At 41.2% G+C, this 13,197-nt stretch overlaps 1 protein-coding gene across 1 annotated transcript; it reads left to right on the top strand.

Moving 5' to 3' along the window:
- Window positions 1-966: 966 nt before the first annotated feature.
- On the top strand, window positions 967-12,929 carry LOC138663338 (oocyte zinc finger protein XlCOF22-like; the record flags this gene model as incomplete). Its single annotated transcript, XM_069749515.1, has 2 exons — window positions 967-1,461; window positions 12,404-12,929. Coding segments are annotated over 2 exons (1,017 nt in total), but the record flags the coding sequence as incomplete, so codon positions are not given.
- Window positions 12,930-13,197: the final 268 nt, after the last annotated feature.

The raw sequence follows: 13,197 nt of genomic DNA, 5'->3' as shown, positions 1-13,197 counted from the left end.
GCTTTAGTAGTTGGTTTGGTACTTTCCAATTGGGTGAAGCAGGAAAGAGATTACTTCAGCTGAATAACACACACACTCATAGTTCCAGAACGGATGGTACTACATGTCCCAAGTACCCTAACCTTAGTGGCTGGACAGAACCGGTGGCACTCATAACTTCTGGTTCTGATATCTCCTCCATTATCAGCGCCGCCGGCAGAATGAATAAGGCAGTGCCTGTTGACAGAAACAGACATCTTAATAGCAGGTTCCAGAGGAGATAGGACACACTATTTGCTCTAAAATGACAAAATGTCAGAAAGCCAGAGTAGTAAAAATCCTCCAAAAGTGACTACATTTTGGACAGTGTAACCCTCAATGATTTGGTCTATAGGCGTAGTAACTATTTTGAGTCCACAGACCCTTCCAGGTGATTAGCACTCAATGGATGTTGGAGAGTAAAAATTGCAAATATGCAATTTTTTTACTCAGCACGTAGTGCCCAGATTGTGCTTCAGGACACACACCATAAATTAAGTGGGTTCTTGTCACTGCATCAATACCAAATACATAGATGCTAAATATGGTCTGTGTCCACTTCAAGGCTCAGAATTGAGGGGGAATTTTGACTTTGGGAGAGTGGATATTGCTGGATTGGTTTATAGAAGCAATGTTGCTTTTCAAGAGCCTTTGAGCCACTAAATAATGTGGATAAGAAATAAGGCAGCACACTGCAGCGCTAAAACATGTAAACTTGAAAACACGAAATTTGAACTGCATTACTGCACTAGAAATATGAAAAATGAGAGCTTTTAGCGCATAAAAAAGGCCAATTTTATGTGTACCTGTAGCCCCTTTACGGCATCTCTCTTATACCAGGTCCTAAACTTGCCTTACCTCGCTGAGAATAAACGTCTCCATCTGAATGGGTACATGTGAAAACCTCTTCCTAGACTAAAATTCTCTCTCTCTGTGGAGAAGCCGTTTTCCTGTTCAGAATGTGGAAAATGTTTTAACCAAAAGGGGAATCTTGTTACACACCAAAGAACTCACACAGGAGAGAAGCCATTTTCCTGTTCAGAATGTGGGAAATGTTTTAATTGTAAATTAAGTTTGGTTAAGCACCAGAGAACCCACACAGGGGAGAAGCCGTTTTCCTGTTCAGAATGTGGAAAATGTTTTATCCAGAAATTAGATTTGGTTAGGCACCAGAGAACCCACACAGGGGAGAAACCTTTTTCCTGTTTAGAGTGTGGGAAATATTTTATCCAGAAATCATATTTGGTTAAGCACCAGAGAACTCACACAGGGGAAAAGCCTTTTTCCTGTTCAGAATGTGGGAAATGTTTTACAAATAAATCAAATCTCATCACACATCAAAGAACTCACACAGGAGAGAAGCCTTTTTCCTGTTCAGAATGTGGGAAATGTTTTACCCGAAAAGCGCATCTTGATCACCACCAGAGAACTCACCCAGAGAAGGCTTTTTCAGGTCCTTAATGTGGGAAATGTTTTAACCCCTTCACCCCAAAGCCTGTTTTCACCTAAGTGACAGGGCTAATTTTTACAATTCTGACCACTGTCACTTTATGATGTCATAACTCTGAAACGCTTCAACGGATCCTGGTGATTCTGACATTGTTTTCTCGTGACATATTGTACTTCATGATAGTGGTAAAACTTCTTCGATATGACTTGCATTTATTTGTGAAAAAAACAAAAATTTGTCGGAAATTATGAAAATTTAGCAATTTTCAAACTCTTGGTTTTTATGCCCTTAAAGGGACACTGTCACCTGAATTTGGAGGGAACAATCTTCAGCCATGGAGGCGGGGTTTTCGGGTGTTTGATTCACCCTTTCCTTACCCACTGGCTGCTTGCTGGCTGCATGCTGGCTGCAATATTGGATTGAAGTTCATTCTCTGTCCTCCGTAGTACACGCCTGCACAAGGCAATCTTGCACAGCGCAGGCGTGTACTATGGAGGACAGAGAATGAACTTCAATCCAATATTGCAGCCAGCATGCAGCCAGTGGGTAAGGAAAGGGTGAATCAAACACCCGAAAACCCCGCCTCCATGGCTGAAGATTGTTCCCTCCAAATTCAAGTGACAGTGTCCCTTTAAATTAGAGAGTTATATCACATAATATAGTTAATAAACAACATTTCCCACATGTCTGCTTTACATCAGCACAATTTTGGAAACATAATTTTTTTTTGTTAGGGAGTTATAAGAGTTAAAAGTTGACCAGCAATTTCTCATTTTTGCAACAAAATTTGCAAAACCATTTTTTTTACGGACCACCTCACACTTGAAGTGACTTTGAGGGGTCTATATGACAGAAAATGCCCAAAAGTGACACCATTCTAAAAACTGCACCCCTCAAGGTACTCAAAACCACATTCAAAAAGTTTATTAACCCTTCAGGTGTTTCACAGGAATTTTTTGAATGTTTAAAAAAATTGAACATTTAACTTTTTTTTCACAAAATTTTTACTTCAGGTCCAATTTGTTTCATTTTACCAAGGGTAACAGGAGAAATTGGACCACAAAAGTTGTTGTACAGTTTGTCCTGAGTACCCCGATACCCGATATGTGGGGGTAAACCACTGTTTGGGCACATGGCAGAGCTCGGAAGGGAAGGAGCGCCATTTGACTTTTCAATGCAAGATTTGCTGGAATTGAGATCGGAGCCCATGTCACGATTGGAGAGCCCCTGACGTGCCTAAACAGTGGAAACCCCCACAAGTGACACCATTTTGGAAAGTAGACCCTCTAAGGAACTAATCTAGATGTGTGGTGAGCACTTTGAACCTCCAAGTGCTTCACAGAAGTTTATAATGTAGAGCCGTAAAAAAAAATTCATATTAATTTTCACAAAAAATGATCTTTTTGCCCCAAATTTTTTATTTTCCCAAGGGTAACAGGATAAATTGGACCCCAAAAGTTGTTGTGCAATTTGTCCTGAGTACGCTGATACTTCATATATGGGGATAAACCACTGTTTGAGCGCATGGCAGAGCTTGGAAGGGCAGGAGCGCCATTTGACTTTTCAATGCAAAATTGGCTGGAATTGAGATCGGACGCCATGTCGCATTTGGAGAGCCCCTGACATGCCTTAACAGTGGAAACCCTCCACAAGTGACCCCATTTTGGAAAGAAGACCCCCTAAGGAACTTATCTAGATGTGTGGGGAGCACTTTTAACCCCCAATTGTTTCACTAAAGTTTAAAATGTAGCATTGTGAAAATTAAAAAAAAAATTTGCTCCCTGACTTGTTGGAGGCTTCCCGCATTCTTTATGGCTTTTAGGGTATGTCTTTGAGCTCCAGGCATTCCCGATATTGGCATATTGACCGGATTATCTCTCAGACGGATTTGGGGATCCTATAGCGCCCTTTTGCGTAGCACTATTTATTTACTATACTTTGTAACCCCATATCCTCTCTCCTTGTGGATGTACTCTCATGTTCAGCTATATATTTTTTGCTGCTGCTATTTTTAGCAACAAATATCCCTGTATTTAGGGTCCTTCAGGCTTATATCTTCTTTATCAATTGATATTACTTATTTCCTTATGGTTTATGATTGATTATTATATTGGGGACGCCCAATTCTTGCTGTATTGCCTGATAGGTATCAGTTATATGTTATTATATTGCACTTGTCTACATCCATATGCCACAGTTTGTGATTCTTGTGTATACTTTTGTATGCGGGATTAGACCTTATTTTGGTCATATCATTCTCTCAGGGGGAAGGGTGGTTTTTTCCACATGGTTTTAATTGATTTTAATGGATTGATGTGTCTTTGTCCTTGTTTATGGTTATAATAAAGATTGTGTTTCTCATATATTTAGGTGTGCGCTTATTTATGCATAGGCTATTTTTCTTCTTGTGGCTATGCTATTTCTATGCGTTTTTGCAGCACCCTATAGGATTTATTTAGTTATGTATATATACAGTGGGGCAAAAAAGTATTTAGTCAGTCAGCAATAGTGCAAGTTCCACCACTTAAAAAGATGAGAGGCGTCTGTAATTTACATCATAGGTAGACCTCAACTATGTGAGACAAACTGAGAAAAAAAAATCCAGAAAATCACATTGTCTGTTTTTTTAACAATTTATTTGCATAATATGGTGGAAAGTAAGTATTTGGTCAGAAACAAAATTTCATCTCAATACTTTGTAATATATCCTTTGTTGGCAATGACAGAGGTCAAACGTTTTCTGTAAGTCTTCACAAGGTTGCCACACACTGTTGTTGGTATGTTGGCCCATTCCTCCATGCAGATCTCCTCTAGAGCAGTGATGTTTTTGGCTTTTCGCTTGGCAACACGGACTTTCAACTCCCTCCAAAGGTTTTCTATAGGGTTGAGATCTGGAGACTGGCTAGGCCACTCCAGGACCTTGAAATGCTTCTTACGAAGCCACTCCTTCGTTGCCCTGGCAGTGTGCTTTGGATCATTGTCATGTTGAAAGACCCAGCCACGTTTCATCTTCAATGCCCTTGCTGATGGAAGGAGGTTTGCACTCAAAATCTCACGATACATGGCTCCATTCATTCTTTCATGTACCCGGATCAGTCGTCCTGGCCCCTTTGCAGAGAAACAGCCCCAAAGCATGATGTTTCCATCACCATGCTTTACAGTAGGTATGGTGTTTGATTGTTGCAACTCAGTATTCTTTTTCCTCCAAACACGACAAGTTGTGTTTCTACCAAACAGTTCCAGTTTGGTTTCATCAGACCATAGGACATTCTCCCAAAACTCCTCTGGATCATCCAAATGCCCTCTAGCAAACTTCAGACGGACCCGGACATGTACTGGCTTAAGCAGTGGGACACGTCTGGCACTACAGAATCTGAGTCCATGGTGGCATAGTGTGTTACTTATGGTAGGCCTTGTTACATTGGTCCCAGCTCTCTGCAGTTCATTCACTAGGTCCCCCCGCGTGGTTCTTCGATTTTTGCTCACCGTTCTTGTGATCATTCTGACCCCACGGGGTGGGATTTTGCGTGGAGCCCCAGATCGAGGGAGATTATCAGTGGTCTTGTATGTCTTCCATTTTCTAATTATTGCTCCCACTGTTGATTTCTTCACTCCAAGCTGGTTGGCTATTGCAGATTCAGTCTTCCCAGCCTGGTGCAGGGCTACAATTTTGTTTCTGGTGTCCTTTGACAGCTCTTTGGTCTTCACCATAGTGGAGTTTGGAGTCAGACTGTTTGAGGGTGTGCACAGGTGTCTTTTTATACTGATAACAAGTTTAAACAGGTGCCATTACTACAGGTAATGAGTGGAGGAAAGAGGAGACTCTTAAAGAAGAAGTTACAGGTCTGTGAGAGCCAGAAATCTTGATTGTTTGTTTCTGACCAAATACTTATTTTCCACCATAATATGCAAATAAAATGTTAAAAAAACAGACAATGTGATTTTCTGGATTTTTTTTTCTCAGTTTGTCTCCCATAGTTGAGGTCTACCTATGATGTAAATTACAGACGCCTCTCATCTTTTTAAGTGGTGGAACTTGCACTATTGCTGACTGAATAAATACTTTTTTGCCCCACTGTATAAGTGAAAACTATATTTTTCGGATTATAAGACACACTATATACCCTACTGGCCGGTGGAGCAGGATCGCTGCTGGAGGAGGGAAGAGTGGAGCGTTGCTGCAGGCTGGGGTGAGGGAGATTTCCTATGTGCGCCTCTGCGGGTAAAAATGACTGCGGTGCTCTGTGGTGCGGGGGGCACCGTTGGCATTTTGTGAAAGCCTGGGCCCACCCCCCCTTCCCCCCCGTACATCCATTAATGCGATGTGGTGGCCTGTGGGAAAATGGCCGCTGGGGGCAGAGCATGCACAGATTGAGCACTACCGCTGTGTGAGAACTTTCCCATGCAGCAGTGCCATAAGATAGAGCACTAGAGCTGATCAGCTGATGAACTCCAGGGAACTCTCACGGGGGCTCAGTGATACACTGCGGGAGCAATTATCTCCTGTCAGTTTATCGCTGGAGGCTGGATAGAACGGTCACATCTCCCGATGTGACTGTTCTACATGTGAGATCGCCGTGGGACACTCTGTATTAAATGGACTACGGCGGACAGGGAGTATTTGTTGGTTTATTATTTTTGATTTCAGGAGACGCGGGTGTCGGGATTAGGGGTTCGGTGTATGTATTTTGAATGTGAATATGTAAATGTTTTGATCTACAATTTGATCTACATGCGTCGGATGATGGGACTATTCTTCCATCATCGGCTCATGCTGCCTCTGTTATATGTGACAAAAGATGTAGGTTGATGAGAGTAGTAGTCCCATCAGATGACACCTGGGTTCACACGTCACATGGGTACACACACACACAGACACACACATATTCTCCACCCACACACAGAGACACGCACACCAGCTCCGTCCACACACTTTGTCCTTCTGACATAGTAACATAGTTAGCAAGGCCGAAAAAAGACATTTGTCCATCCAGTTCAGCCTTTATTCCGTCAGAATAAATTCCCAGATCTACGCCCTTCTAAAGAACCTAATAACTGTAAGATACAATATTGTTACGCTCCAAGAAGACATCCAGGCCTCTCTTAAACCCCTCGACTGAGTTCGCCATCACCACCTCCTCAGGCGAGGAATTCCAGATTCTCACTGCCCTAACAATAAAGAATCCTCTTCTATGTTGGTGGAAAAACCTTCTCTTCTCCAGATGCAGAGAATGCCCCCTTGTGACCGTCACCTTCCTTGGTATAAACAGATCCTCGGAGAGATATTTGTATTGTCCCCTTACAGTGGGTATGGAAAGTATTCAGACCCCTTTAAATTTTTCACTCTTTGCTTCATAGAAGCCGTTTGGTAAATTCCAAAAAGTTATTTTTTTTTCTCATTAATCTATACTCTGCACCTCATCTTGACTGAAAAAAACAGAAATGTGGAAATTTTTGCATATTTATTAAACAAGAAAAACTGAAATATCTCATGGTCATAAACATTCAGACCCTTTGCTCAGACACTCATATTTAAGTCAGATGCTGTCCATTTCTTGTGATCCTCCCTGAGATGGTTCTACTCCTTCATTGGAGTCCAGCTGCGTTTAGTTAAACTGATAGGACTTGATTTGGAAAGGCACACACCTGTCTATGTAAGACCTCACAGCTCACAGTGCATGTCAGACCAAGTGAGAATCATGAGGTCAAAGGAACTGGCCAAGGAGCTCAGAGACAGAATTGTGGCAAGGCACAGATCTGGCCAACGTTACATAAGAATTTCTGCAGTACTCAAGGTTCCTAAGAGCACAGTGGCTTCCATAGTCCTTAAATGGAAGAGGTTTGGGACCAGCAGAAGTCTTCCCTGACCTAGCCGTCCAGCCAAACTGAGCAATCGTGGGAGAAGAGCCTTGGTGAGAGAGGTAAAGAGGAACCCCAAGATCCCTGTGGCTGAGCTTCAGAGATGCGGAAGGGAGATGGGAGAAAGTTACACAAAGTCAACTATCACTGAAGCCCTCCACCAATCGGTCCTTTATGGCAGCGTGGCCCGACGGAAGCCTCTCCTCAGTTCAAGACATATGAAAGCCTGCATAGAGTTTGCTAAAAAACACATGAAGGACTCCCAGACTATGAGAAATAAGATTCTCTGGTATGATGAGATGAAAATAGACCTTTTTGGTGATTATTCTAAGCAGTATGTGTGGAGAAAACCAGGCACTGCTCATCATCTGCCCAATACAATCCCAACAGTGGAGCATCATGCTATGGGGGTGTTTTTCAGTTGCAAGGACAGGATGACTGCCATTGAAGGAAACATGAATGCGGCAAACTATAGAGATATCTTTGATGAAAACCTCTTCCAGAGTTCTCTGGACCTCAGACATGGCTGAAGGTCCACCTTCCAACAAGACAATGACCCTAAGCACACAGCTAAAATAACAAAGGAGTGGCTTCAGAACAACTCTTTGACCATTCTTGACTGGCCCAGCCAGAGCCCTGACCTAAACCCCAATTGAGCATCTCTGGAGAGACCTGAAAATAGCTGACCACCAATGCTCACCATCCAACCTGACGGAACTGGAAGGATCTGCAAGGAAGAATGGCAGAGGATCCCCAAATTCAGGTGTGAAAAACTTGTTGCATCATTCCCAAGGAGACTCATGGCTGCGCTAGCTCAAAAAGGTGCTTCTACTCAGTACTGAGCAAAGGTTCTGAATACTTATGACCATGTGATATTTCAGTTTTTCTTTTTAATACATTTTCAAAAATTTCTACATTTGTTTTTTTTTTCAGCCAACATGGGGTGCAGAGTGTACATTATTGAGAAAAAAAATAACTTTTTTTTTAATTTACCAGATGGCTGTAATGAGAGTTAAAAATTTAAAGGAGTCTGAATACTTTCCGTACCCACTGTATATCCTTATACATGGCTATTAAATCGCCCCTCAGTCTTCTTTTTTCTAGACTAAGTAATCCTAATTTTGATAATCTCTCTGGGTATTGTAGTTCCCTCATCCCCTTTATTAATTTTGCTGCCCTCCTTTGTACTCGCTCTAGTTCCATTATATCCTTCCTGACCATCGGTGCCCAAAACTGTACACAGTACTCATGTGCGGTCTAACTAGGGATTTGTACAGAGGCAGTATAATGCTCTCATCATGTGTATCAGACGTCTTTTAATATACCCCATGATCCTGTTTGCCTTGGCAGCCGCTGCCTGGCACTGGCTGCTCCAGGTAATTTTATCATTAACTAGGATCCCCAAGTCCCTCTCCATGTCAGATTTACCCAGTGGTTTCCGATTCAGTGTGTAATGGTGATATTGATTCCTTCTTTCCATGTGTATAACCTTACATTTATCATTGTTAAACCGCATCTGCCACCTCTCAGCCCAAGTTTCCAACTTATCAAGATCCATCTGTAGCAAAATACTATCTTTTGTATTGACTGCTTTGCATAGTTTTGTATCATCCACAAATAATTATATTTTACTGTGTAAACCTTCTACCAGATCATTTAATAAATATGTTGAAGAGAACAGGTCCCAATACCGACCCCTGCGGTGCCCCACTGGTCACAGCGATCCAGTTAGAGAATATACCATTTATAACCACTCTCTGCTTTCTATCACTAAGACTATCTATCACTTTCTACCATTTCCCATTGACAATTCGCATCATTTTTCACAGAAAATCCGCAGCCAATCCGCAAACCTTTTTACACCTGCGTTTTTGCTGCCGATTTGACTGACTCAGTGGAAGTCAATGGGTGCAGAAAAGCTGCAGATCCTCAAAAAGAATTGACATGCTGCGGAAAATAAAAGGCTGCAAATAAGGATGGAAATTTCTGGATCATGTGCACAACACTTCAGGAATGTAATTGATTAACATTGCTTAAGTAATCCATTTAGTTTTTGGAGCATTTCAGCGCGGAAAAAAACGCTGCAGAAATGCTACAAATCTGCATCGTGTGCACATAGCCTAATAAATAGTTATCATGTGATATAAAATATTGTCCCTTACGATAGGTTAGATTGCCAAGAGCCACAGAACCTCAGACTCTATTTACCTAATTAGGTTTCACCATTAGTTACTCTATTTTTTTTTACCTAAGAAGGCTATTCAGATTGATTATTTCAGTAGATGTGTTATTGTCTATAGTCAAAGTTTTGCCCATCACTCTTTAACTACTTTAACCCCTCTACATCTGGACTTGCACAGAGACCTCTTGGTTGCACCACGCTGTTACTTGCTTTTCTGTAGTGTAAGATAGTAAGAAGAATAGTATGGTAGTCAGGTCACAACCATGAAGTCAGAGAAAATACAAAATCAAAAGACACAAGAATAGTCAGTAAACGGGCCGGGGTCATAACAGGAAACAAATACACCGTTTTTTTCTCTCGGATTTTCCTAAATGGTCGGTGCAAATGACAGTCAGTCTAAGAAAAGTCATTACTCTTTTTAGATTATACATCAAATTTTATTGAAGAAACCTCCCACTGATAACAGTATAATCTCCAAAATGAATAAAAGCTCAAAATGCACTGTTCCAAATTATTAGGCACAGTAGAATTTGTATACATTTGATATGTTTTAAAGAACTGAAAATTCTCATTTGTGGAGTTTGCAGCATTAGGAGGTCACATTCACTGAGCAAAAAAGCTATTTAACTCCAAACCATCCTAAAAGGTCAAGTTACATGTTAACACAGGAACCCTTCTTTGACATCACCTTCACAATTCTTGCATCCATTGAACGTGTGAGTTTTTGGAGAGTTTCTGCTTGTACGTCTTTGCATGAAGTTAGAATAGCCTCCCAGAGCTGCTGTTTTGATTTGAACTGTCTCTCACCTTCATAGATCTTTTGCTTGATGATACTCCAAAGGTTCTCTATAGGGTTGAGGTCAGGGGAAGATGTTGGCCGCACCATGAGTTTATTTCCTTTTATGCCCATAGCAGCCAATGACTCAGAGCTATTCTTTGCAGCATGAGATGGTGCATTGTCATACATGAAGATGATTTTGCTCCAGAAGGCACGTTTCTGCTTCTTATACCATGGAAGAAAGTTGTCAGTCAGAAACTCTATATACTTTGCAGAGGTCATTTTCACACCTTCAGGAACCTTAAAGGGCCCTACCAGCTGTTTCCCCATGATTCGGGCCCAAAACATGACTCCTCCACTTCCTTGCTGATGTCACAGCCTTGTTGGGACATGGTAGCCATCCACTACTCCATCCATCTGGACCATCCAGGATTGCTCGACACTCATCAGTAAACAAGACTGTTTGAAAATAAGTCTTCATGTATGTCTGGGCCCACTGCAACTGTTTCTGCTTGTGAACACTCTTTAGGGGTGTCCGAATCGTAGTTTTATGCACCAAAGCAAGCCTTTGAAGGATCCTACACCTTGAGGTTTGAGGGACTCCAGAGGCACCAGCAGCTTCAAATATCTGTTTGCTGCTTTGTAATGGTATTTTGGCAGCTGCTCTCTTAATCCAATGAATTTGTCTGCAGAAACCTTCCTCATTATACCTTTATCTGCATGAACTGTGTGCTCTGTTTCAGTCACAAATCTCTTCACAGTATGATGATCACTCTTAAGTTTTTGTGAAATATCTAATGTTTTCATACCTTGTCCAAGGCATTGCACTATTTGATGCTTTTCGGCAGCAGAGAGATCCTTTTTCTTTCCTATGTTACTTGAAAACTGTGGCCTGCTTAATAATGTCATCATTTTTAAGTAGTTTTCCTTTAATTAGAGTCACCTGGAAAACTAATTATCACATGTGTTTAAAATTAATTTCAGTGATCCATTGAGCCCTGAGACATAATATAATCCATGAAAAATAAAACAAATCTTTGACACTTAAATCCAATTTGCATAATAATTTGGAACACGGTGTAAACAAGTCAGGAGCTGAACACAGAGGACTGAACCAGAGTAGAACAAGGCTATACCTGGCAGTTTCCGGCAATATGTTTCGGGCTTTAGTAGTTGGTTTGGTACATTCCAATTGGGTGAAGCAGGAAAGAGATTACTTCAGCTGAATAACACACACACTCATAGTTCCAGAACGGATGGTACTACATGTCCCAAGTACCCTAACCTTAGTGGCTGGACAGAACCGGTGGCACTCATAACTTCTGGTTCTGATATCTCCTCCATTATCAGCGCCGCCGGCAGAATGAATAAGGCAGTGCCTGTTGACAGAAACAGACATCTTAATAGCAGGTTCCAGAGGAGATAGGACACACTATTTGCTCTAAAATGACAAAATGTCAGAAAGCCAGAGTAGTAAAAATCCTCCAAAAGTGACTACATTTTGGACAGTGTAACCCTCAATGATTTGGTCTATAGGCGTAGTAACTATTTTGAGTCCACAGACCCTTCCAGGTGATTAGCACTCAATGGATGTTGGAGAGTAAAAATTGCAAATATGCAATTTTTTTACTCAGCACGTAGTGCCCAGATTGTGCTTCAGGACACACACCATAAATTAAGTGGGTTCTTGTCACTGCATCAATACCAAATACATAGATGCTAAATATGGTCTGTGTCCACTTCAAGGCTCAGAATTGAGGGGGAATTTTGACTTTGGGAGAGTGGATATTGCTGGATTGGTTTATAGAAGCAATGTTGCTTTTCAAGAGCCTTTGAGCCACTAAATAATGTGGATAAGTAAATAAGGCAGCACACTGCAGCGCTAAAACATGTAAACTTGAAAACACGAAATTTGAACTGCATTACTGCACTAGAAATATGAAAAATGAGAGCTTTTAGCGCATAAAAAAGGCCAATTTTATGTGTACCTGGTAGCCCCTTTACGGCATCTCTCTTATACCAGGTCCTAAACTTGCCTTACCTCGCTGAGAATAAACGTCTCCATCTGAATGGGTACATGTGAAAACCTAGACTAAAATTCTCTCTCTCTGTGGAGAAGCCGTTTTCCTGTTCAGAATGTGGAAAATGTTTTAACCAAAAGGGGAATCTTGTTACACACCAAAGAACTCACACAGGAGAGAAGCCATTTTCCTGTTCAGAATGTGGGAAATGTTTTAATTGTAAATTAAGTTTGGTTAAGCACCAGAGAACCCACACAGGGGAGAAGCCGTTTTCCTGTTCAGAATGTGGAAAATGTTTTATCCAGAAATTAGATTTGGTTAGGCACCAGAGAACCCACACAGGGGAGAAACCTTTTTCCTGTTTAGAGTGTGGGAAATATTTTATCCAGAAATCATATTTGGTTAAGCACCAGAGAACTCACACAGGGGAAAAGCCTTTTTCCTGTTCAGAATGTGGGAAATGTTTTACAAATAAATCAAATCTCATCACACATCAAAGAACTCACACAGGAGAGAAGCCTTTTTCCTGTTCAGAATGTGGGAAATGTTTTACCCGAAAAGCGCATCTTGATCACCACCAGAGAACTCACCCAGAGAAGGCTTTTTCAGGTCCTTAATGTGGGAAATGTTTTAACCCCTTCACCCCAAAGCCTGTTTTCACCTAAGTGACAGGGCTAATTTTTACAATTCTGACCACTGTCACTTTATGATGTCATAACTCTGAAACGCTTCAACGGATCCTGGTGATTCTGACATTGTTTTCTCGTGACATATTGTACTTCATGATAGTGGTAAAACTTCTTCGATATGACTTGCATTTATTTGTGAAAAAAACAAAAATTTGTCGGAAATTATGAAAATTTAGCAATTTTCAAACTCTTGGTTTTTA

The sequence above is a fragment of the Ranitomeya imitator genome, chromosome 2 (assembly GCF_032444005.1).
Source record: "Ranitomeya imitator isolate aRanImi1 chromosome 2, aRanImi1.pri, whole genome shotgun sequence".
Classification (NCBI taxonomy): Eukaryota; Metazoa; Chordata; class Amphibia; order Anura; family Dendrobatidae; genus Ranitomeya; species Ranitomeya imitator.
The sequence above is the reverse complement of the archived record's forward strand: the minus strand, read 5'-3'. Positions and strand labels throughout refer to the sequence as shown.